At 33.0% G+C, this 24,159-nt stretch overlaps 3 protein-coding genes across 8 annotated transcripts; all 3 read left to right on the top strand.

Moving 5' to 3' along the window:
- Positions 1–860: 860 nt before the first annotated feature.
- On the top strand, positions 861–5,343 carry LOC123884179 (protein CfxQ). The gene is made up of 6 exons (XM_045933211.1): positions 861–1,304; positions 2,431–2,541; positions 2,658–2,756; positions 3,142–3,252; positions 3,332–3,775; positions 4,211–5,343. The coding sequence occupies exons 1-6, from the start codon at positions 1,167–1,169 to the stop codon at positions 4,745–4,747; spliced, it is 1,440 nt and encodes a 479-aa protein (XP_045789167.1). The 5' UTR covers positions 861–1,166; the 3' UTR covers positions 4,748–5,343.
- Positions 5,344–5,936: 593 nt separating this feature from the next.
- Positions 5,937–10,232, top strand: LOC123884178. The gene is made up of 5 exons (XM_045933210.1): positions 5,937–6,326; positions 6,418–6,455; positions 8,477–8,738; positions 8,840–9,090; positions 9,650–10,232. The coding sequence occupies exons 1-5, from the start codon at positions 5,955–5,957 to the stop codon at positions 10,020–10,022; spliced, it is 1,296 nt and encodes a 431-aa protein (XP_045789166.1). The 5' UTR covers positions 5,937–5,954; the 3' UTR covers positions 10,023–10,232.
- Positions 10,233–14,285: 4,053 nt separating this feature from the next.
- On the top strand, positions 14,286–23,842 carry LOC123884177. 6 transcript variants are annotated; one of them, XM_045933207.1, is made up of 6 exons: positions 14,307–14,690; positions 14,782–14,819; positions 16,083–16,299; positions 16,447–16,709; positions 17,273–17,294; positions 23,222–23,842. In XM_045933207.1, exons 1-6 carry the CDS (start codon positions 14,364–14,366, stop codon positions 23,627–23,629), a joined length of 1,275 nt encoding a protein of 424 aa, XP_045789163.1. In that variant the 5' UTR covers positions 14,307–14,363; the 3' UTR covers positions 23,630–23,842. The 6 variants fall into 6 exon arrangements, with proteins under 6 accessions (XP_045789164.1, XP_045789165.1, XP_045789163.1 ...); XM_045933205.1 differs by having other exon boundaries at positions 14,308–14,690; positions 16,083–16,335; XM_045933203.1 differs by lacking the exons at positions 14,782–14,819; positions 16,083–16,299; positions 16,447–16,709; positions 17,273–17,294 and adding exons at positions 20,172–20,431; positions 20,523–20,560; positions 22,040–22,301; positions 22,405–22,667 and having other exon boundaries at positions 14,329–14,430; positions 23,209–23,842.
- Positions 23,843–24,159: the final 317 nt, after the last annotated feature.

Here is a 24,159-nt window from a genome sequence, read left to right as displayed (position 1 = left end):
ATAATGAAAGCTTAAAAAATTATATTATTAATAATTTTATGTTATAACATATAAATTGTAACTAACAAATAAAATTAAATAAAGTTTGTGATATCATTGAGTTTATCTATCTTCTCTTTGTAAGTAATGCAACTAAAATCAAATTCAATTGATTTTTATCGTCATTTTTGTATTGTCTATTTTAGTGAGAAAAACTTTCTACATGTACCTCAAAAAGCATAAAAAGATTAACAGATTCAACTTAACTAAATCACATCAAGGTAACCGAATTATTCAAAACATAATAGCGGAAAATACCCCCAAGAAAAATAACTTCTCATTTGGACATGTATCTTTTAAATACTAGCAAATGTATATACAGCTGAGACAAAGTAAAAAGATAGTGAAAAAGAACAAAAGATTATAAGTAGAAGAACATGCCTGAATCATGATGTTTTGTGTTATTGTCTATTTGATTAAAATTGGAGTGTGTTGTTGCTTTTTATAATTAGGGTTTAGACTAAGTCTTTTTTTTTGTGTGGTTAAAAAAGTTGAATTTGGACATGGACCAAATTATTTATATCATAAATTTTGTAATTAATTATATATATAAAAAAGGTGGGCCACGGCTAACCCGCGAACCCGCGAATTTAACCCGCAGTTTTAACGGTCCAACCCACACGAGCAAAAATATAAACGGACCAAAAAAATTTAGTCTTAAGTCCGTGGGGCTACGGGTTTAACGGGTCGGCCCGCGGACCTTGATCCGTATACCCGGCTCTAATCATTTGACTGTCAAGTCATATTTTAATTTGTTTATTTATCATTTAAATTATATTTTATTATTTCTTAAATTAAGAACACGATAAAGAAAAAAGAACACACACTCTTTACTTTAATTTCTTAGTTTATGTTTTTTAATTATATTTAATTTAGGAAATAATAACTATAGTTGTCTGCGGCAGAAAAGAAAAGAGAGAGAGAAGAAGCGAAGCAAGGAGAAAGGAAGATTGGATTTTGAGGACGCGTATGAGTAGGAATCGGAAATTGCTATATGCCATCAAACACTCATAACGCAAATTTAGCACAAAATATTCATAACTATATAAAACAAAATCACACTCTTTTTCTCTCTCTTCTTTCTCTTTCTTCTTCTTCTTCTTTGAGGAATTTCATTTCATTCAACAATGAACAGGTCTCAGGATCAAAGGTCAAGACCTACAAAACCAGCTACAATTCATACCTTTGCTTTATCAGGTGACCTTATTGGTCTTCAGAAGCTACTTCGTGATAACCCTTCTCTTCTCAATGATAAAAACCCTGTTGTAAGATTACCCTTTTCTTTTCTCTTCATTTTAATCAAATGGGCCATCTTCAAAATTTCATCTTTTTTTTTTGTTGTTTTTGTTGTTTTTAAGATAACCTTTTGTATGATCTTCCTTAAGTTTTTTTTAAAATTAGATCTTTAAGGTTTTTTGTAAGAAAAAATGTTGATGTTTTTGTTGTGTGAATTGAGGATTTGAAATGGTTGTGTTGCATTTAGATCTGATTTGTTGTAACTTGTGGCTTAATCAACATGGTGTTATCTGTTTCATTTTTTTTAATTTAATGGAAGATTTGTTGATGTTATGATGTTGATGTATGTGATGAATGGTTGTCTTAGGAAAGATCAGATTAGCTTGATTTGATTGCTTGCTTGCTAGCTATGAAACGACATACACGACACTGACATGTTCACACCGATAATGATTTGAGAAAGTAGTATAATTGAATGTAACTACATGTGTAGGTGTTCAATCTGAAAATCTATGTAAAGTGTCGGTGTTACGTAGGTTGCTTATTGCTAGTATTGCTTTTTTGATATACTTGTACTTTTTCAATGCAATATGCCTAATACATTAATCAAAAGAAAAATGAGAGACAAGCATGGTGCAATGGGTTTTGAATAGGTTTAGCGACAATGGAGATTGCTTAGGAGAGTACATCTTATTGGAAAGTGATTTTTATGTCATTCGTTAGTGTATTTGGTTGAAGTGGAATTCAGTAGATCTTTAAGGGGCATTTTTATGGCTTCTCTTTGCTCATCACTTGTTGGGGTTTTTTCCCTTTCCTGAGGTTTTTGCGACAAATATTTTAAGGCTTTGTTTGCGAGTTTGGAAGGGAAGAGACGGGAGTTTGAAGGGAATTAGGAAATTTATTGCTTGGCATGCATATGTAGTTATGGATTTGGATTCCACGCAGTAACTATGTAACACAATTAATTATCTTGGCTGACCGATCTCAAGCTGATGGCCGAGATCGATTAATGAGCGAAACTACATGTTTTATTTGTAGCGGATCTGGATCCGGATCCGGTTCCATGTAGTTTCTTACCGTCATTTTGATTTCTTACTTTAGGATTTATCTTGAATTCAAATTATACGCTGAAGATCAAACCTGTTTTAAATGCAGATGGCACACACACCGCTTCATGTTTCTGCGGGTAACAATAGGACTGATATAGTTAAATTTCTTCTTGAGTTGCAAGGACCAGAGAAGATTGAGATAGAGGCCAAGAATATGGTAAGTACCCATAAATTTTTCTACTGAAGTTATTGTTAGAATGTAAATATGGATGATCTAGATTTCCAGTTATTGTCTCATAATTGTAAAAAGTTTTCTTTCTATCACTTCTACAGTATGGAGAAACTCCATTGCACATGGCAGCAAAGAACGGCTGTAGTGAAGCCGCACAGTTACTTCTTGCGCATGGCGCTTCTGTTGAAGCAAGAGCAAATGTAATTCTTTTTCTCGTCACTTCATTTATCCTTTAATCAGAAGCTTATAGTATAAGTGCTTATGTATAAACTATTTCTATGAAAAAAGATAAAACTAAGTCAAACTGTTTGAGAGGATTGATAAGCTGTTTTCATAAGTTTGATTTTAAAAAAAACACTGTTTTCATAAGCCATCTTGGAGAGCTAAGGGAAATAAGCTGAAAACAACTTATGGAAATATCATAAGCTATTTCCATAAGCTCTCCCAAACAGACTCACAAGTGCTTATGCCGGTAGATAAACTCAAATAAGATAATCTAAATGATCTAGTTTATACCCAAACAAGAAATATTTTTATACTTTGTAATAATTCATATATAAGTTTGTTCTGACATTTTTCTTGCAGAACGGTATGACACCTTTACACCTAGCAGTTTGGCACTCATTAAGAGCAGAAGAATTTTTAGCTGTGAAAACATTACTTGAACATAATGCAGATTGCAGCGCTAAGGACAATGTATTGAATTTTATCTCTATTTTTGTTGTTATATATCTTTTTGGTCAAATCATCAATGCTTAAAGCCTATGAATTGCAGGAGGGAATGACGCCTTTAAATCATCTTTCGCAAGGCCCTGGAAATGACAAACTTAGGGAACTATTAAACTGGCATCTTGAAGAGCAGAGAAAGAAGCGAGCTATTGAAACGTGCAGTGAAACCAAAGCTAAAATGGATGAACTTGAAAAGGAACTTTCAAATATTGTAGGTCTTAACGATCTAAAAGTACAACTACGCAAGTGGGCGAAAGGCATGCTTTTGGATGAGAGGCGTAGAGCTCTTGGTCTGCATGTTGGCACAAGACGACCACCTCATATGGCCTTTCTTGGAAATCCTGGAACAGGTAAAACTATGGTAGCACGGATCCTTGGAAGATTACTTCATATGGTGGGAATTCTACCTACTGATAAAGTCACAGAAGTACAACGAACAGATTTAGTTGGCGAGTTTGTCGGTCATACCGGTCCAAAAACGAGAAGGAAGGTATGTTATTGGCTTTGGAATCTTTTTCTACTACATTTTCCGTAGGTTTTAGAAATTAGACTTGTCTGCATTGCTTAACAGTCAAACTTCAAACATTTTATACCATGGTTATTAGTATCTTAGGATACTTGTGAGTCATATCTCATTCTATACTAAATTGAACCTAATCATTATGAATCTCTAGTGTGTATCTATTTGGACATGTATCCTATCTTGAATCTTGATTCATTCTACTGAAATCGCCAACTCAACCTAGTATAGCCAACCACTTTTCTTTTGTCACTCAATATAGACTTGAATCTTGCATTTCCTCTGTTTTTTACTTTAAATTGTCATTTTTATTGGCAATGTATCGTGCGATTCATAATAAGATTCTATTCATGATACAGAAAAAAGGTCTTCTGATTCACGATTTGATAACCGTGTTTTATACAGATCCAAGAAGCAGAAGGGGGAATTCTTTTTGTCGACGAAGCTTATAGACTAATACCAATGCAGAAGGCAGATGATAAAGACTATGGTTTGGAAGCCTTGGAGGAGATTATGTCTGTCATGGACAGTGGAAAAATTGTAGTAATATTTGCAGGGTACAGCGAACCGATGAAACGAGTAATTGCTTCTAACGAAGGTTTTTGCAGACGGGTGACCAAGTTTTTTCATTTTATCGATTTCAGTTCAAAGGAACTAGCAACAATCCTTCACATCAAGATGAACAATTTAGCCGAAAGTAGTTTGTTATATGGATTTAAGTTGCATTCCAATTGTAGTATAGAAACTATATCAGCATTGATAGGAAGGGAAACAACCGAAAAACAGCGCAAAGAATCAAATGGAGGTTTGGTAGATACGATGTTGATAAATGCAAGAGAAAGTTTGGACCTAAGACTTAGTTTTGACTGTATAGATACAGAAGAACTTCTTACCATTACTTTGGAAGATTTAGAAGCAGGTCTTGGCCTATTATCACAGTAACCATTCTTTGGAAATTAGATATTTTGGATTTTTACGGAATTTGGATTGTGACACAATCCCGTGCAGTCATTGCAGTCAGCCATGTTGGTAGTCGTTGGATCAAGATCAGACTGTTCATATTTCAATGCAGATTTTTTTTTTTTTTTTAAACTAAAATACCAAGCTTAATATCTGAACTGTTCAATCTTGATCCAACGGTCGCTGATGTGACTTATTGCGTGACTTTACATGATTGTGACTGCACACAGCCCAAATCCATTTTGGAGTTTACCTCAATATTCACCATTGGATATATTGCAAGTTTTGCAACTACACAATAAAGAGCTTATTTCAAGTTTGCAGCTGCAAAATGAGGAGTTTGTATCATGAATGAGTTTTCTACAATAGGTGGATTCTTCTTTCATTGTATTCTTTATATGTTATTCATTTTTATAGGGCAGTAATAATTCTCTCTTTTAGTTTGTGGCTGTCCTAAATTATTTCAGTTAGGTATTTCACATTTATGGCTTGTTAAGTACTTTTTATTTATTTTTAAACTCATGTATGATATTGGATGACTATTAGACAATTTATTGAATGAAAATAGTTTATAAGTATCAAGCTTTTACTGCTTAGAGTATATTTTTGTTAGGACACCCTATCACCGGTTACTCGCACGCCCAGTAAAACCAAGCAGAATAAAATATAAGATTTTTAAACACATTTTTTAAAATGTTGGGATTGTAATTAAAAAACGAACAAAAGATCAAAAATATATTTAACCCTATAAATAATTGATATTTACTTTTCACGTCACTTGAATCTCACACGCACCTCCTGGTATTCCAAATTTACCTCTTCACTATTTAGAATGCGAGTATGTAAATAAAAAAAATTGGGGAAAAACAAGTTCGCTTTTTAGGATGTGAACTTTATAAAAATCAATTTTTTTTTGTCCTCTTCACCCTTCTTTCATCTCCAATGAAATAATTTTGGTTGAAACATAGTTCGCAAGTTAACTTGTGAACCCTTGATTCAACTCGAAGAAAATATTTCGAATCAAACACTATATGAGCAAGTGATTAAAAAAGGAAAAAGATTTCAATTTATATAAGACTTAAATGCAGTTTTACTTCGAGTGTAAACAGTACTCCCATGGTAAAAAATGACAGGGTTAGTTTGATAATTTCAAGCTTGTCACGCAAAAATAACTCTAAATAGTTTGGCGATGCAACAGATTGTTCCTGCAACAGATTACACAACACAGAACAACAAAAAAATGGTGTTAACTTCAATTTCAACAATTTCTCCTTCTTCTCCATCTACATTCTTCTCTAATTCTCCTACAACTTCAAATTCCAATTCTACCCTTTTCAGAAACAGACCTTTTCCTTCTTTTCTTGTTGGATTTCCAAAACAATCCTTTTCAAATGCAACCTTCAAACTCAAATCTTCTTCATCTTTTTCAGCTATTTCCACTCAACAAGAAAAAGGGTCAATTGAACAGTTTCTACAGTTCAAGGAAGGAATTGATGGTGCTACTGATTTGTGGCAAACTTCTATTGTTAGTTATAAGAACAAATTCCCTTCGTCCTTTCAGGTTAGGTTAAAGTTTGTATCTTTCTTGTTTTTACTCAATTGGGTTTATAATGGTTTCTTGATGCTCTTTGTTGTTATTGTTTTTGTTGCAGGTTGATTTGGTTTCAGTAGTTCACTTGGCTGATGAAGAGTATGTATTTGTCTATTTTGGACTTTTCCCTTTATTGCTTTTTGGATTTGGTAGTTTTTAAGTGCTACATAGACTTTGTTTGGATAAACAACTTAAAATATAAGTGCTTTATGTATACTATTTCTATAATAAAAAATAAAATAATGTCAATCTGTTTTCATGTAGAGATTATGGAAATAAGTTGAGAACAGCTTAAAAAAAATGTCTTAAGTTGTTTGCATAAGCTTTGTTAGATAGTCTCACAAGTGGTTATCACTTATGTTAGTAGATAAGTTCAAATAACTCAATCCAAACAGACCCTTAGATGTTCCAACACAATTCAAGAGAAAATGAAGATAAACTCTATACATATTATCTATTATTTTAAAAATCTTATGAAAATAAGTTTAACAACTTATTACTTCATATCATTTGCTATTTCTATGTCAATAAGATAAACTTTTCCAAACACTCTCACTGTCTGTTTGGATTTCAACTTGAAAGAGCTTAAGTTGTGTCTAAGCCTATCCATTTATTTTTTTTGGATAAGCTAAAAAATACGATTGAATCTTAAATCGAAACACAGTAGTGTCGTTAGGACGAAGAAATTTTTATGGGGATGACGAAGTGATACAATTCATGGAGTTTTATGAGGAAGGGTTATGAAGCATTATGGGAAATCAATCATGGGAACAGGCTAATAGGATGTTGGAGAGACTGAAGTTCTGACATGAACCAAAGTCATACATTTGAAGTTTTATAGGACGGTTTTAGATGTTTTTGCAGGTCTAAAAAACCACTGTCTTGCAACCCTTGTGGTTTTGGATAAGGTCGGTGTCATTAAGTGCTGCTAATTATGATTATTAGGGTCTTGCTAATGTGTGCCATTAGGGCACTTGTTAAGTGCCCTTAGGGCATGTGTTAAGGAGCTCAAAAGGAAAAAAATTACATTGGAAAAAGTAATATCTTAACTTTTACAAAGTTGGATGCATGAATGTTTAGGTGGATATTTCTATATTGAGATTTTTAACATGTGCCCTTAGGGCATATATTAGCCTTCTCCTAATTATTTAGTTAAAACCTTTGTTTAGGAGTAATCGATTTGTACTTAGATTGATATTATCGGTCATGATTGGAGGAGTATGTGTATCCATTTCAAAATGAGTGTCACTTTAGCAAAATCAATTGTTTCAAAATGAATTTCATTTTCAGTTTCCAATGTAAAATTTTCCAATTGTGCCCTCTAATTATTACTATTTACACTATTCCCAAAGCATTATATTTCACTTTGCATTTATGGTGGTAAAAAATACACCAATAGTTAATAGGGTTAGTTTGGTAAAAGTGACATGTTTGACAAAATTATTTTATTTCTTAATCTCTGTGTAAAAACTTTAAACGACACTCAAAGGGAGTAGTATTTTATTTTACCTTTGGTATGTTTTGCTGAATTGCATTTCAAACTAAATACAAATATGCTAGCTTTTAGGATACTGACAAATTCACCACCTTTTGTGAAGTCATGAATATGACCACTTTTCTAGTTTTGAACATTCTTTAAGATTTTCTCTTGACAAGTATATCATGATTCCCACATTGAACAGTCTCACCTATAAGTGAGATCGGTGTTCTCTCATCTAATGGAAAACTCTTTTGGGATAAGCTTTCCCATTGGGCATATATGCTCATAAGACTGGTGTTTTCATAACTGGTGGAGGGTTATGACCGATGAAGTAGTTGGGTGAAGTGTCACTGAGTAAAAGTGTTGTTGAGTGAAGGTCACTGAGGACGTCGCCTCCTGGACAGTGGTGTATTGTTATGAGACATACATTGGAGAGTCTCACCTAAGTCTAGGTTGTTTTTCACCTAATGAACTAGTGTTTTGGGACGAGCTATCCCTTTGGGCTTACGCTCATGACAAAGTACAACGGCGCAAGTGCTTTTCAGATGCATTGATTTAATATTTTTTTATTCTATTTTTACATTTTTCCCCCAAGCAGTATTAACTATTAATTTGGATGATCCTTATTTTATATGAGCAGGTATTTTCTGGCCCTCAAAAAGAAGCTTGAATCCTATGATTGTGTCCTTTATGAAATGATAGCTAGCAAGGAAACTTTAGAGAATATGAGAAAAGGATCAGAATCATCAGATGATAGTGGTTTTGATTTTGACATTTTAAAATTCATCTCCAGACAGATGATTCAAATTCTCGGGTTTGGTTACCAATTAGATTGTCTAAATTACCAGTCTGAAAATTGGCAACATGCAGATCTTGATGAAGAGACCTACAAATTACTTAAGGTTTTGAGTTGCTAATATTTTTGAGTTGATTATGAGGGCTAATGAGTAATGAATTAATATATTTTCATTATTGAGATCTAATTTTTCTCTTTTTATTTCAGAAAACAAAAGGTGGAAACTCAAATTTTATCAATCCTAAATTTATTGTTGCGATGTTGCAGTCTTCCATTCCGGAAGATCTTGATACATGGAGATCCAAGCTTTTATGGGCTTCACTTGTAGTTCCTATGCCGCTTGTTGGCATTCTTATCATCAATCGGGTTTTTGGAGTTTATCCTGAAAGTGAGGCATTGTCGAGGTTTGATTTTAATGCTGCCTCGAAGGCATTCGTTGCGAAGGTACTGACATTTGTGTAAGTGTCTCTGATCTCTTTCTCTCTCTCTCTCTCCCTCCCTCCCTCCCTCCCTCCCCTCTCTCTCAACACACAATTTGGTCTACTACAAATTTATACAAACTCTTGTTCATGTAGGTTTTTGAGACTTATGATTTTGTCAACTGAGGACATATTTGGTGGTGAATTTGGCAGAATCACGATGTGTCACTGCGAATTTTGACAAAAGTTTCAACAAAACTAAAGTGTCATCGTGATTTTGTCAAACTCAACATGATTCCTAACATGCACCAAAAACGCTAGCATCATACTCCCCTATTATACACTCTTCACAACATATTCTCTCCTATTATCTGAAATTCTTATAAGTCCTTTTTCTAAAACAGTGGGATCCTTTTGGAACAAGATTGTATTGTGAAGAGTATGTTGCTAGCACTCCTTGAAACTTGAAACTATAATTTATGATATGAATCTTTGTTGAAATTTTGCACTTCAAGTGATTGCATAAATATAATCATATCAATTTTCTTTTGCTGAGACACCAACTTGAGTTATTAATGATTAAACTATTGTTGTAAAGCTCGTCACAAGATACGGCAGTGGTAGATGAGAAATCTCTTGATATTGGTGAGAGAAATCGAGTTGCAATCGAGAGGCTCAGAAGTGCAATGGATAAGGGACACAATAAGATTGCCATACTTTACGGCAGTTACCACATGCCGGATCTCGGGAGGAGATTGAGGGAAGAGTTCGATTTAATCCCGTCTGGCGTGGAGTGGTTAACAGCTTGGTTCATAAGTCAAAGGAAAGCCAAAAATCTGACAATAATGGCGTTGCTTATCATTTCACCGGTCTTGTTGTTGGATTTGTGTTGGTGGAAGCTATTCATTCGCATCGCGGTGAATTGTGGCTCAAAAGTTCTTCGGTATGTCGGTAATTATAAGATGATTTGATCATTGGATTTGAAAAAATTCATACTAATTACTAATTAGGATTAAAACAAAAAAAACTTGTATGTTGGTGTAAAAATGAAAATTTTATCAAACAATTGTAATATTCTAGCTATTCCCATTTCTCAAGTGTTCTATCTATGGAACTAATACCATGCTGCACAAAGAATGGAAGAAAAAGGCACTAAATTATATTTTGACTATTTTTTTTTTTTCAATCTGAATTTTGGCTAAACTCAATGCTTTTTTTTTTCTTTCTCTTCAACTATAAAACGGTTTTTTAATCTTTATCTAACAGTAGTTTGACGGTGTTAAAAATGAGGGGAGGTGTGTGTTTTATGAAAACTAGAGAGGGTGTATCTGTAGTTTAAGAAAATTTTAAGGGAGGTCAATGTAAGGTGCATACATTTTTTAGTCATGTTCATGTTGTGAGAGTTTATATGTCGTTCTACTAGAGTTGATCCTCATTGGTTAGAAGGTGTCAACTTTATTAATATAATAATTTGGAATTTTTTTTTTGATATTTTAAAGAGAATACATGTTAATCATTTTAGATTTAAAAAGAATTAAATTCTATGGGAAACCAAAAATTTAAACATCTTGCACCTTAATATTGAATAGTTTTTAATTGTAATGTATTCACTTGTACCCATAAATAAATTTATGGTATGTCTGAAGGTGTGAAAACACAAGAAGGAGGTTGAATTGTGTTCTAAGGTAAACTAAAAGTTTTTTGAAGTTTTAGCTTAGATAAAGATAGCAGTGGATAACACAAGATAAACACAATATAAAAGAGATCATTGGGAGATAAAAGACGCAAGCATTTTTATACTGGTTCCTCTCACAAAATGAGAGTAGTCCAGTCTCCTTGCACTTTCAAGGGAGTTCCACTATAATCACACAAGATTACAAATGCTCAAGCACACGGCAAGAAACTTCTACACAATGCTCAAGCACACAGCAAGAGACTTCTCAAACTTAAGAATAAATAAAGTTTGTTGTAATAATACAGAGCACTAATGGAACATTAAAGCTAAAATACAATGAGTAGATACATACTTCAAAGTATTTTGTTGTGAATGAGATTCAAAGGTTCAGAGGATGACTGCTTGTATTATCAGAGTAAGTGTGCAAAGGATAGATAGCGTATATGTCACGCAGGTCTTCACGATGAAGTGTTGTATATATAGTTCAAAGAATACACTCCATGTAGATATGACCGTTGTGCAAGGATCAGGTAGCCAATTAACGTTTTCTTGGCAGTCTGGAGATGAAAGCAACATGACATACCAAAGTGGTAGTGAGGTTCCTCTACTTTGTCACTACAGAAGGTGTTTATAACAAACAGAGAAACTTTCACAGTTTGACTTCTACGTTCACCCAACATTGGAATAAGGTTGATAAGCTTGATTATCCATTTTGAATCCCTTATACCATATCTGAGTAAGATCCTTTTAACTTTGCTCCAACGTTCTCTGAAATTGACGGGCATGAAAGCAACTTATCATTGCACAGAGAACTGATCATCTTCTGAAGACTTTTTGCTTCTGAGTCAAAAGCTTCTCAGAACATCCTTGCTTCTGAAACCTTATCAGAGCATGCCTTTTCAAAGCATGTTTGTTTTCTTCAGAACTTAAGGTTATCAAAATTTGCTTATAATGGTCCTGCACACTAGATTAAAAAATTAGTACTTCCAATTGTACATTTAATACTTATTGTTATCATCAAAACTTTATAGATTTAAAACTTGGGGCTTTAGAACCAATTTTGTTCCAGCAATGTCTGATGATAAGATTTAAATAAGTTTTTGATCTCTATAAATATCTCGAATTTTATTTTTAGTCTCTAAAAGATTTCAACAATTTTTTATCCCTCAAATATTTTCTGTCACAACTTTTAGTCTAATACTCTTAATCAACACTTTGTACTTTCTTGTTAAAAAAAAAACTATTTGTACTTTCAAATTTTTGAATGATTTTTTGTATTCATGTTTATAATATTATAAGAATATTTTTCACCTTTTAAATGATTAAAAAAAATTGATTTGAATTTATTAATCTGTGTTGTTAAAGCTTTACTATTAAAAAAATTGATTTTGGGTGGACACTAATCGTTAGTTAATTCAGTGGTGATTGACACTAGACTTGGTAGGGAGGATCACATTTTGATCCCCGCAACTGCGATTGGGAAGAGACTAGACTTAATGTCAAAACTAGGGGTGGTAAAATTAGTCAGGCCCGTCGGACGGGCCTATTTAAACTGCCATTTTTTGCGGGGCGGACCGAGTTGGCCGGCAGGCATTTTAGTTTTTACTTTTTTTCATTTTTCCTAGGAGTTGAGATGAAAAATGGAGAAAAGAGTTAAACTTTATGAGTTTATCAATTTTTTTTCTTACATTTTTAGAACAAAAAAAAGAAAGGGTTAACCTAAACTAAACTTTTTTTTTTGCTTTCGCCACCTGTTTAATTTGGCTCGGGGGACAATTTTGGCATTAAGTGGTTTCAGACCCTCCCGATCGTAGTTATGGGGGATCGAACTGTGATCCTCCCTACCAAGTTTAGTGTCAATCATCACGGAACCAACTAACAATTGATAACCTAAACTAAACTTGCACTGTCTCCATTCCTAATGCAATTTATTTTTATTTTGACACTTATTTAGGTGATTTAATTTATTTTGAGACTTGTTTAATATTGTTGGGTTTTTATTGGTGCTTTATTTTATTGAGACTTCTTAATTTTAAAGATGAATATTTATATTTCGTGGATGTAGCAAATTAAAACTAAATTAACAATTATTGTAATAGTTTACATGAAACAATTTGGTGATCCATGTTGAATTATTAATTATTATTATTTACTACATGGTTTGAGTTGATATGAGTTTACTAATCTTCTAAGTTATTTTCTATTATGCATTGTTGAAAAAAAAAATTTCATAAAGAAAGTAAATTATATAGTAAATCTATAAGTAGAAAATAAAAAGTTAATACTGTAATAAAAAAGTTGTTTAACGGGCCGGCCCCCAACCCACCAACTCGCTAGTAAACGAGATGAATTTTAAGCTTGTATGCCTAAGTTGACCCACTCCATCTCGTTTTTAAACGGGCTTTAGGCGGGTCAGGTCTAAACGGGGCGAGCCTCCCGCTTTGGCACTCCTAGCCAGAACTAACTCTCGAACTAGATTATATGCTCCAGTGGATCGGATATTAGTGATGAAAACAAAAAAAAAAGTAAAATAAGAAAATAGTAAAATTTTATATTGAAATGAGTGATGTTTTGACTTTTAAAAGGTACACTATACAACTTCCCGGACAATACTATTTCTGGGCATGAGTTATTATGCATAAGGAATAAACTTATGCATAGTGTATAAGCAAATCTTCACCATCAAATTAAATCTAACAAATCTTCAAACGCACCATTTCTCACCCCTAAATCAACACCAGCAACCCCTGAACGTCATTAGATTGCTTCATAGTTAGTTTTAAACTAAAATCATGTCAAAACCATTTTTACCGTGGAATGGTTTCAGAGGGTTGTAATCAAAAACTATTTTCCTGTGAAATGGTTTTGTGTGTTATTTATGCATGGTGCATAAAGAATTCGCTTATGCACAATAACCGCTCCCATATTTCTACTCACTTATTGAATAAATTATATATTTTTTCTTATTAAAAAGAATAGAGGGTTTTACATATATGGTTCCTTTTTCTCAAAAAAAAAAAAAAAACATATATGGTTCCTTAACTAGTGTTTTGGGGACTTAAAATTTTCGGCACTTGTTTTCAAAAGAAAATATCAAGAGTTTTGATATTACTCCCTCATGTCCTTATCATAAGAATAAATTTATTTTTTAGATTCATAGAATGTTGGATGTATCTGATCCATATTATTGACTAGATACATCCAACATTCTATAAATTTAAAAAGTAAGTTTATTCTTATAATAAGGACCGGAACGACTACTATAAACTTCTTTGAAGCATATCTATCATTTTAATAACCGTCGTGCTAAATTATGTTCCAGAAACAATAATGAAACAAAAATATAAATAAAATTAAAAGTTTAACTTTTTTTTTTGGCATTAACCTTTTGATTCCCAAAAAGAAAGAGGTCTAATAATTCAGAGTTAGGTCGCAAGATAAGTAAAATTTAACCAAAAATTATTTCAACCAAAAATCAAACTCATAATTCTTTCTAATGATGTTATTAACCACTTACCACAATATCTTGGTTAACATAGACGGTTGTCACTTTTAAAGAGGTCATATTAGAATTTTCCCTTAATTTGAGATTGTTGAGATTGTGTCCATAAAAGTGACACAACACAGAACAACAAAAATGGTGCTAACTTCAATTTCAACAATCTCTTCATCTGTATTCCTTTCTGATTCTCCTTCAACTTCAAATTCCAATTCTACCCTTTTCAGAAACAGACCCTTTCCTTCTTTTCTTGTTGGATTTCCAGAACAACCCTTTTCAAATGCAACCTTCAAACTCAAATCTTCTCCATCTTTTTCAGCTATTTCCACTCAACAAGAAAAAGGGTCACTTGAACAGTTTATACAGTACAAGGAAGGAATTGATGGTGCTACTGATTTGTTACAAACTTCTATTGTTAGCTATAAGAAGAAATTCCCTTGGTCCATTTTCAAGCCTTTTCTTCAGGTTAGTTTAAAGTTTGTATCTTTCTTGTTTTTACTCAATTGGGTTTATAATGGTTTCTTGATGCTCTTTGTTATTATTGTTTTTGTTGCAGGTTGATTTGGTTTCAACTGTTCACATTGCTGATAAAGAGTATGTATTGTCTATTTTTGATTTGGTAGTTTTTAAGAGCTACTTAGACTCTGTTTGGATAAACAACTTAAAATATAAGTTCTTTATGTAAACTATTTCTATAATATAAGATAAAATAATGTCAATCTGTTTTCATATAAGCTATATGCTGCTTTCATAAGCTATCATGGAGAGATTATGGAATTAAGTTGAGAACAGCTTATAAACATGTCTTAAGTTGTTCGCATAAGCTTTGTTAGATAGTCTCACAAGTTTAGTGGCTAAAAATTTCACACTTATAAAGGTGAATATGGGGAGTGTCCGGGGTTCGAACCCCGACCCTTCACCTTGCATGTAAAATGCGATGTCCCTGCCAACTGAACTAATTTGTTTAAAAATAGCAAATGATATGACCATAATAATTTGTTTAACTTATTCTCACAAGTTATCCAATAAGCTTATTGTACCTCTAAATCATATTTTAATCTAATGTATCCTATCAGTTATCCGATAAGCTTAAAAAATGTTTTTTGCTTGTAATAGTGTAGGAAGGGTAAAATTTAGAGGTACTCCGACCTTATTTATAAGTAAAATTCTTTTGTTTCATACATACTAAAAAATTTGTTATATTCACTAAACTATCATTTACGATACATTATATTTACTCTTACTATCATTACGATACATTAAAAAGTAGAACACTTATTGAGTGATATTTTTGGAGCAATAACATTAAATAGAGTCGAGTTTATTATCTTTTGCTTATATTCGAGGCTAAATTTCTTTGTTGATTTTTGTTTATATATAAGAGGGAAGAAGTACTACATTTATTTTTCAAAGTCCCAAACTACTAGTACTCAATCTTCACTAATGTCATTTTGTGGAGTATTTTCAATTAATTATGATCCCAATATCAAATAATGCACGACGTGTCTATTCCTTCTAGTACTGATCAGAGCTAGAGATGCAACTTTGACTTATGCTAGGTGCAATGAGATAATCTTAGGGTGGTCAAAGTGAGAAAGTATAAAATAATAGGTGCAAAATTATAAACTTCAGGGGCTGCAACTGCTCCCTGAGGTGAACGTGCATCCGCTCCTGGGTGGAAGGTTATGAGTAATACATTGCGGAGTCTTACCTAAGTCAATGGATTAGTGTTTTGGGACGAGCTATCCCTTTGTGCTTTTCCGATGCATTGATTTAATTTGTTTATTATATTTTTACATTTTTTCCCCCAAGCAGTATTAACTATTAATTTTGATGATCCTAATTTTATATGAGCAGGTATTTTCTGGCCCTCCAAAAGAAGCTTGAATCCTATGATTGTGTCCTTTATGAAATGGTAGCTAGCAAGGAAGCTTTAGAGATAATGAAAAAAGAACCAGACAATAGGAGTTTTAAGTTTAGCATTTTGGGATGCATTGTCAGACAGATGGCTCGAATTCTCAGGCTTGGTTACCAATCAGATTGTCTCAATTACCAGTCTGAAAATTGGCAACAGGCAGATCTTGATTACGAGACCTTCGAATTACTTACGGTTTTATGTTGCTAATATTTTTGCTCATTTTTTAGTTGATTATGAGGGCTAATGAGTAATGATGATTATTTATTTTCATTATTGAGATCTAATTTCTCTTTTTTATTTCAGAAAGCAAAAGGTGAAAATTTATTTTCTTCTGCAAACGATATACCTCTTGAATCTATTGAGGCGATGTTGCAGCATTCTATTCCGGAAGATCTCGATCCATGGAGATCCAAGCTTTTGTGGGCTTCACGTGTACTTCCTATGCCGCTTGTTGGCTTTCTTATCATCAATGGGATTTGTCGAGACTATCCTGAAATTGAGGCACTGTCGAAGCTTGATTTTAGTGCTGCCATGAAGGTATTGGTTGCTAAGGTACTGACATTTGAGTAAGTGCCTCTCATCTCTCTCTCTCTCTCTCTCTCTCTCTCTCTCTCTCAACACACAATTTGGTCCACTACAAAATTATACAAACTCTTGTTCCTGTAGGTTTTTGAGCCATGAGCTTACTTATGATTTTGTCGACTGAGGACATCTTTGGTGGTGAATTTGGCAGAATCACGATGTGTCACTGCGAATTTTGACAAAAGTTTAGACAAAACTAAAGTGTCATCGTGATTTTGTCAAGCTCAACATGATTCCTAACATGCACCAAAAAAGCTAGCATTATACACTCCAATACACTCTTCACAACATATTCTTTCCTATTAGCTGAAATTCACATAGGTCCAACCAACCTGATTTATGAGGAACCTTTTGAATTTCAACCAATAAGAGTGTATTGTGAAGTGTATGTTGCTGGCACTCCTCTTGAAACTTGAAAGTAGAGTTTATGACATGATTGTTGAAATTTTGCACTTCAAGAGATTGCATAAACATAAACATGATCATATCAATTTTCTTTTGTTGAGACACCAACTTGAGTATTGATGATAAAACTATTGTTGTAAAGTTTGGAACAAGATACGGCAGAGGTAGATGAGAAATCTGTAATAATTGGTGAGAGAAATCGAGTTGCAATCGAGAGGCTCAGAAGTGCAATGGATAAGGGACACAATAAGATTGCCATACTTTACGGCGGTGGCCACATGCCAGATCTCGGGAGGAGATTGAAGGAAGAGTTCGATTTAATCCCGTCCGGCTTGGAATGGATAACAGCTTGGTCCATAAGGAAAAGGAAAGTCAATACCAGTTCACTTCCACTTCTGACGACAATGGCGTTGCTTATCATTTCACCGGTCTTGATGTTGGATTTGTGGTTTTGGAAGCTATTCATTGGCACCGCGGTGAATTGGGGCTCACAAGTTCTTCGGTTTGTGGGTAATTATAATATGATATGATCGTTGGATTCAAAAAATTCATACTAATTACTAATTAGGATAAAAAAAAACTTGTATGTTACAGTGTAAAAATGAAAATTTTATCAAACAATTAGCTATTCCCATTTCTCAAAGTTTTAAGAGCCTACCTCTTTGGATATGCAAAGCCTGAAATGTTGTAGATTTGTTTTATTTATAGTAATACTCAAAGTGTTCATCTATGGAACTAATAATCTCATTTTGCTAATAATCATGTAAATGATTACCTGTATCATTTGATTTAAACCCTATACCTCCAACTCCTTTAACCAACCAGTTGAGCTACCCACCTCACTCTATCTCATTGTTTTGTCATTCATTTTGTTACACCTAAAGAGTCTATTAACTCTCAAGAGTGGCATAGGTTTGACAAACTCTTATTGATCTAAGACATGTGGAAGCTTGAGACTACCTTATACGAGGAATGATCATGCACTCAGATAACATCAAATATATTATAATAATCATGTTAGGAATCACACATCGATGAAAGTTCAATCCAAAATACTAGTTCAATAGGCAGGAGAGTTTCCTAACTTAAGTACTACATTGAACACTTCGATATATTTGACGTGAGACTCGTAACAAATCATCTGATGACTACATGTTTAATGAAGCATAAATTGGCAATTCAATCCAAAATTTTAATACGTTTCTTAAATTTTTCTCAACAATGAGAAGTTAGAATCCAATATATGATATGTTTTAGTTGTATACTCCCTCTGATCCTAAATATAAGAGACAATTTACTTTTTAGATTCGTTGATAATCCAATGTATCTAGCATATAATATAAACCAAATACATTAGATTGTCAATTAATCTAAAAAGTGAATTTTCTCTTATATTTAGGACCGGAGGAAGTACTATGTTGTTGCAGTGAACTTGACAAAATCACGAGTAAATCCATATCATGAGTAAATCCATAGACTATTGTGGTGCCAAACATTGAACAAATGTATACCATATATGGACCTAGATTGATTAGGTGCTGATACCCATGACTGCACATGCAGTCACTGAGATCCTTGTCGTTCGATTGAGATCAGACGGTTTATATTTAAAGTCAGAATTTATTATTATTTTTTAAAATATTAAAAATGTATTGAAATTTAAACCATTTTATGTTAATCAGACGGTATGAAGCACTGACAGCATAGCGACTGCACATAATTTCCTATATATATATATATATATATATATATATATATATATATATATATATATATATATATATATATATATATATATATATATATATATATATAGTTTAATTAGTTTATTTTTTAGTTTAATTGTTGTGCACCGTATGTGCAAAGAATTTTGACACATATATCCAATAATACGTTGCCACAACATTTAATGAATGTGACATATCATGTGTTTTTAAATACCATACATGATGTGTCAGTATATTATTAAATGTATGTGTAAAATAACTTTACACTAACGATGCATATAAATTAAAATCTTTATTTTTAGAATTCCATGCAGCCACACATAGCTCATATTAATAAAATTTCAAGTTGGGAATATTTCACATTAATAACAAAAAAGACATAATTTTCTTAGTTATTCTTCTTGTTCATCCATTTGAGAGAGGTGGTTTACGATCAATTTTGATCCAAAATCACCCTTTTGATCATTTTTTAATTACATTATTACTCAAATAAGTGATTTTCACATATTCTTGAGTTTGTTTTGAGTTTTTCATCTTTGTGATTTATTTGTCCGGTGTTTTTTGACGTCCCGTTTTTGTACGGTATTTATTTTGAGTCCCGTCTTTGTACGGTGTTTGTTTTGTTCAGATTTGTAGATTTGCTTCGATTCAGATCCAATACAGATTCAATGAATTTAGCATATTCAATGTTGCAGATCCGAAGATGTGACTATTTCGGACACTTGTATTTCGTCATATCAATTGTAAGCTTAAAGATAAAGCCGTTTTATGCTATTAACTCGGATGATGTGAACTTTTTCGCAGATTCATCCTTTTTAGCTTTTAGCGATTTTGAATATGTAATGATTTTAATTAATATAATATCTACTCATTTGAATGAATGAATATCATTGTTTTTGTTTGTAAAAAAAAAAAAAACAAACTAAGTTCAGATTATTCAACTTTGTTTTCTAAGTAAATAAAAAAATGGTCATGCTAAACAGTGTCTCGGAACACTTGTTAAGCATACTTTAAAAGAAAATAAGAAATAAAATTTATATTGAAAATACAATTTTTTGTACTCTTATTAAATGCACGCATTTCGAGATATAATTTTTATTTTAACATTTGTTCAATTTTTTATTTTTATTTTTATTTTAACATTTTCAATAAAAAAATCAATATTTCTGTCTATCCACAACACAAACACACACAAACACAACCCTCTGTCACACAAACACATTGTTCCTGTATCAGATTACACAACAACAATGGCGTTAACTTCAATTTCAACAATTTCTTCTTCAATTTCATTCCTTTCTGATTCTCCTTCAAATTCCAATTCTACCCTTTTCAGAAACAGACCCTTTCCTTCTTTTCTTGTTGGATTTCCAGAACAACCCTTTTCAAATGCAACCTTCAAACTCAAATCTTCTTCATCTTTTTCAGCTATTTCCACTCAACAAGAAAAAGGGTCACTTGAACAGTTTATACAGTACAAGGAAGGAATTGATGGTGATACTGATTTGTTACAAACTTCTATTGTTAGCTATAAGAAGAAATTCCCTTGGTCCATTTTCAAGCCTTTTCTTCAGGTTAGTTTAAAGTTTGTATCTTTCTTGTTTTTACTCAAGTGGGTTTATAATGGTTTCTTGATGCTCTTTGTTGTTATTGTTTTTGTTGCAGGTTGATTTGGTTTCAACAGTTCACATTGCTGATGAAGAGTATGTATTTGTCTATTTTGGACTTTTACCTCTATTACTTTTTGGATTTGGTAGTTTTTAAGAGCTACTCAGACTCTGTTTGGATAAACAACTTAAAATATAAGTGCTTCATGTAAATAAAAGATAAAATAATGTCAATCTGTTTTCATATAAGCTATATGCTGCTTTCATAAGCTATCATGGAGAGATTTTGGAAATAAGTTGAGAACAGCTTATAAACATGTCTTAAGTTGTTCGCATAAGCTTTGTTAGATAGTCTCACAAGTTTAGTGGCTGGAAATTTCACCCTTATAAAGGTGAATAAGGGGAGTGTTCGGGGTTCGAACCCCGACCCTTGCATGTAAAATGCGATGTCCCTACCAACTGAACTAAGCTTACGGGAACAGAAGACAGATAGTCTCACAAGTGCTTATTACGGTTCAAATAACTCAATCCAAACAGACCCTTAGATGTTCCGACACAATTCAAGAGAAAATGAAGATAAACTCTATACATATTATCTATTATTTTAAAAATCTTATGAAAATAAGTTAAACAGCTTATTACAGTCATATCATTTGCTATTTTTATTAACTCTTCCATATACTTACATAGTCGTAAATGTCTATGTAAATAAGATAAACTTTTGCAAACACTCTCGTTGTCTGTTTGGATTTCAATTTGAAAGAGCTTAAGTTTGTGTCTATTTCAAAATGAGTTTGAGTGTCACTTTAGCAAAAACAATTGTTTCAAAATGAATGTCTTTTTCACCTTCCAATGTCAAATTTTCTGAATGTGCCCGCTAATTATTACTATATATACTATTCCTAAAGCATTATATTTCACTTTGAATTTATGATGGTGAAAAACACACCAATACGTAATAGGGTTAGTTTAGTAAACGGGACATGTTTGACAAAATTATTGTATTTCTTAACCTCTGTGCAAAAACTTTAAAGTTTAAACGACACTCAAAGTGAGTAGTATTTTACCTTTGGCATGTTTTGCTGAATTGCATTTCAAACTAACTACAAATATGCTAGCTTTTGAGATACTGAGAAATTCACCACCTTTTGTGAAGTCATATATGACCACTTTTCTAGTTTTGAATATTCTTTAGGATTTTCTGTTGATAAGAAGTATATCGCGATTCCCACATTGGAGAGTCTACCTAAGTTTGATCGGTGCTCTCTCATCTTATGGACTACTCTTTTGGGATAAGCTTTCCCATCGGACATTTTCTCATAAGATTGGTGCTTTCATGACTGGTGGAAGGTTATGAGTAATACATTGCGGAATCTTACCTAAGTCTAGGTTTTTTTTCACCTAATGGATTAGTGTTTTGGGACGAGCTATCCCTTTGGGCTTATGCTCATAATAAATTACAACTGCGCACGTGCGTTTCCAATGCATTGATTTAATTTGTTTATTATATTTTTACATTTTTCCCCCAAGCAGTATTAACTATTAATTTTGATGATCCTAATTTTATATGAGCAGGTATTTTCTGGACCTCCAAGAGAAGCTTGAATCCTATGATTGTGTCCTTTATGAAATGATAGCTAGCAAGGAAACTATAGAGAATATGAGAGAAGGATCAGAATCATCAGATGATAGTGGTTTTGATTTTGACATTTTCGAATTCATCGCCAGACAGATGACTCAAATTCTCGGGTTGGCTTACCAATTAGATTGGCTAGATTACCAGTCTGAAAATTGGCAACATGCAGATCTTGATGAGGAGACCTTCGAATTACTTATGGTTTTGAGTTGCTAATATTTTTCTTCATTTTTGAGTTGATTATGAGGGCTAATGAGTAATGATCATTAATTATTGAGATCTATTTTTTCTCTTTTTATTTCAGAAATCAAAAGGTGAAAACTTATTTTTTTTTGTAAACGATAAGACTCTTGAATCTATTGAGGCGACGTTCCAGCCTTCCATTCCGGAAGATCTCGATCCATGGAGATCCAAGCTTTTATGGGCTTCAAATGAACTTCCTATGCCGCTTGTTGGCAAACTTATCATCAGTGGGGTTTGTGGAGATTATTCTGACACTGAGGCATTGTCGACGCTTGATTTTAATGCTTCCATGAAGGCATTAATTGCGAAGGTACTGACATCTGAGTAAGTGCCTCTCATCTCTCTCTCTCTCTCAACACACAATTTGGTCCACTACAAATTGATACAAACTCTTTTTCATGTAAGTTTTTGAGCCATGAGCTTACTTATGATTTTGTCGACCGAGGACATATTTGGTGGTTAATTTGGCAGAATCACGATGTGTCACTTGGAATTTTGACAAAAGTGTCGACAAAACTAAAGTGTCAACTTGATTTTGTAAAACTCAACATGATTCCTAACATGCACCAAAAATGCTAGCATCATACTCTCCTATTACACTCTTCACAACATATTCTCTCCTATTAGCTGAAATTCACATAGGTCCAACCAACTTGATTTATGAGGAACCTTTTGAATTTCAACCAATAAGAGTGTATTGTGAAGAGTATGTTGCTCGCACTCTTCTTGAATCTTGAAAGTATAGTTTATGACATGAATCTTTGTTGAAATTTTGTACCTCAAGAGATTGCATAAACATAATCATATCATCTTTTGTTGAGACACCAACTAGAGTATTATTGATGATAAAACTATTGTTGTAAAGTTTTGTACAAGAGTTAGATGAGAAATCTGTCATAATTGGTGAGAGAAATCGAGTTGCAATCGAGAGGCTCAGAAGTGCAATGGATAAGGGACACAATAAGATTGCCATACTTTATGGTGGTGGCCACATGCCGGATCTCGGGAGGAGATTGAGGGAAGAGTTCGATTTAATCCCGTCCGGCTTGGAATGGATAACAGCTTGGTCTATAAGGAAAAGGAAAGACAATACCAGTTCACTTCCATTTCTGAAGACAACAGCTAAAGCTTCTGGTTGGCCATTGGACCGCTATCAAACATTGGCATTACTCATCTTTTCATCAGTCTTGGCGTTGGATTTGTGGATTTGGGGGCTATTGTTTGGCACCGCGGTGAATTTGGTATCTTACGTTGCCTCAGAAGTTTTTCTGTATGTTGGTAATTAAAAGATGATATTTTTATTGGATTCAAAAAATTCATGCTAATTACTAACTAGTAAAAAAAATGAACTTGTTACAATGTAAAAATGAAAATTTTATCAAACAAATGTAAAATTCTAGCTATTCTCATTTCTCAAAGTTTTAAGAGCCTGAAATGTTGTAGATTTGTTCTATCATAGCAAGTGTTCTATCTATGGAACTAATAATCTCATTTTGCCAATAATCTTGTAAATGATTACCTGTATCATTTTATTCATTTACAGTGCTCAAGAACACCAAAGTTATTATGTTACTTGGTCCCGTGTATACGTCTCATAGTTTTGTCATTTGTAGAAGGCGTCTCTTTGGCTAAAAAAATGTGTTGTTTATAAACTATCTTTATCTTAATTCTTAAAAAATGTGATCAGTAGTCCCTGGCGTCTGCACCTCGCGCAGGCCGTTTGACTAGATCAGATTTTTGCATTTTTCTATAAATAAGAGTGTCCAGAAAAGACATAGGGGTCGATATTTACACTATTAAGAGCGGAAAACACGTT

Source organism: Trifolium pratense, linkage group LG5, assembly GCF_020283565.1.
Source record: "Trifolium pratense cultivar HEN17-A07 linkage group LG5, ARS_RC_1.1, whole genome shotgun sequence".
NCBI classification, from domain to species: domain Eukaryota; kingdom Viridiplantae; phylum Streptophyta; class Magnoliopsida; order Fabales; family Fabaceae; genus Trifolium; species Trifolium pratense.
Note: the sequence above shows the minus strand (reverse complement) of the source record. Positions and strands in the feature narration are given on the sequence as shown.

What these genes read in the sequence shown, in the direction of transcription:
- LOC123884177 (XM_045933205.1), top strand. Translation starts at nt 14,364, where the DNA reads ATGGTGCTAACTTCAATTTCAACAATCTCTTCATCTGTATTCCTTTCT. An exon ending in TTTTCAAGCCTTTTCTTCAG is followed by an intron (nt 14,691 to 14,781) that starts GTTAGTTTAAAG and finishes TTTTTGTTGCAG; the next exon opens with GTTGATTTGGTTTCAACTGT. An exon ending in AGACCTTCGAATTACTTACG is followed by an intron (nt 16,336 to 16,446) that starts GTTTTATGTTGC and finishes TTTTTATTTCAG; the next exon opens with AAAGCAAAAGGTGAAAATTT.
- LOC123884178 (XM_045933210.1), top strand. Translation starts at nt 5,955, where the DNA reads ATGCAACAGATTGTTCCTGCAACAGATTACACAACACAGAACAACAAA. An exon ending in AATTCCCTTCGTCCTTTCAG is followed by an intron (nt 6,327 to 6,417) that starts GTTAGGTTAAAG and finishes TTTTTGTTGCAG; the next exon opens with GTTGATTTGGTTTCAGTAGT. An exon ending in AGACCTACAAATTACTTAAG is followed by an intron (nt 8,739 to 8,839) that starts GTTTTGAGTTGC and finishes TTTTTATTTCAG; the next exon opens with AAAACAAAAGGTGGAAACTC.
- LOC123884179 (XM_045933211.1), top strand. Translation starts at nt 1,167, where the DNA reads ATGAACAGGTCTCAGGATCAAAGGTCAAGACCTACAAAACCAGCTACA. An exon ending in TCAATGATAAAAACCCTGTT is followed by an intron (nt 1,305 to 2,430) that starts GTAAGATTACCC and finishes TTTTAAATGCAG; the next exon opens with ATGGCACACACACCGCTTCA. An exon ending in GTCCAAAAACGAGAAGGAAG is followed by an intron (nt 3,776 to 4,210) that starts GTATGTTATTGG and finishes TGTTTTATACAG; the next exon opens with ATCCAAGAAGCAGAAGGGGG.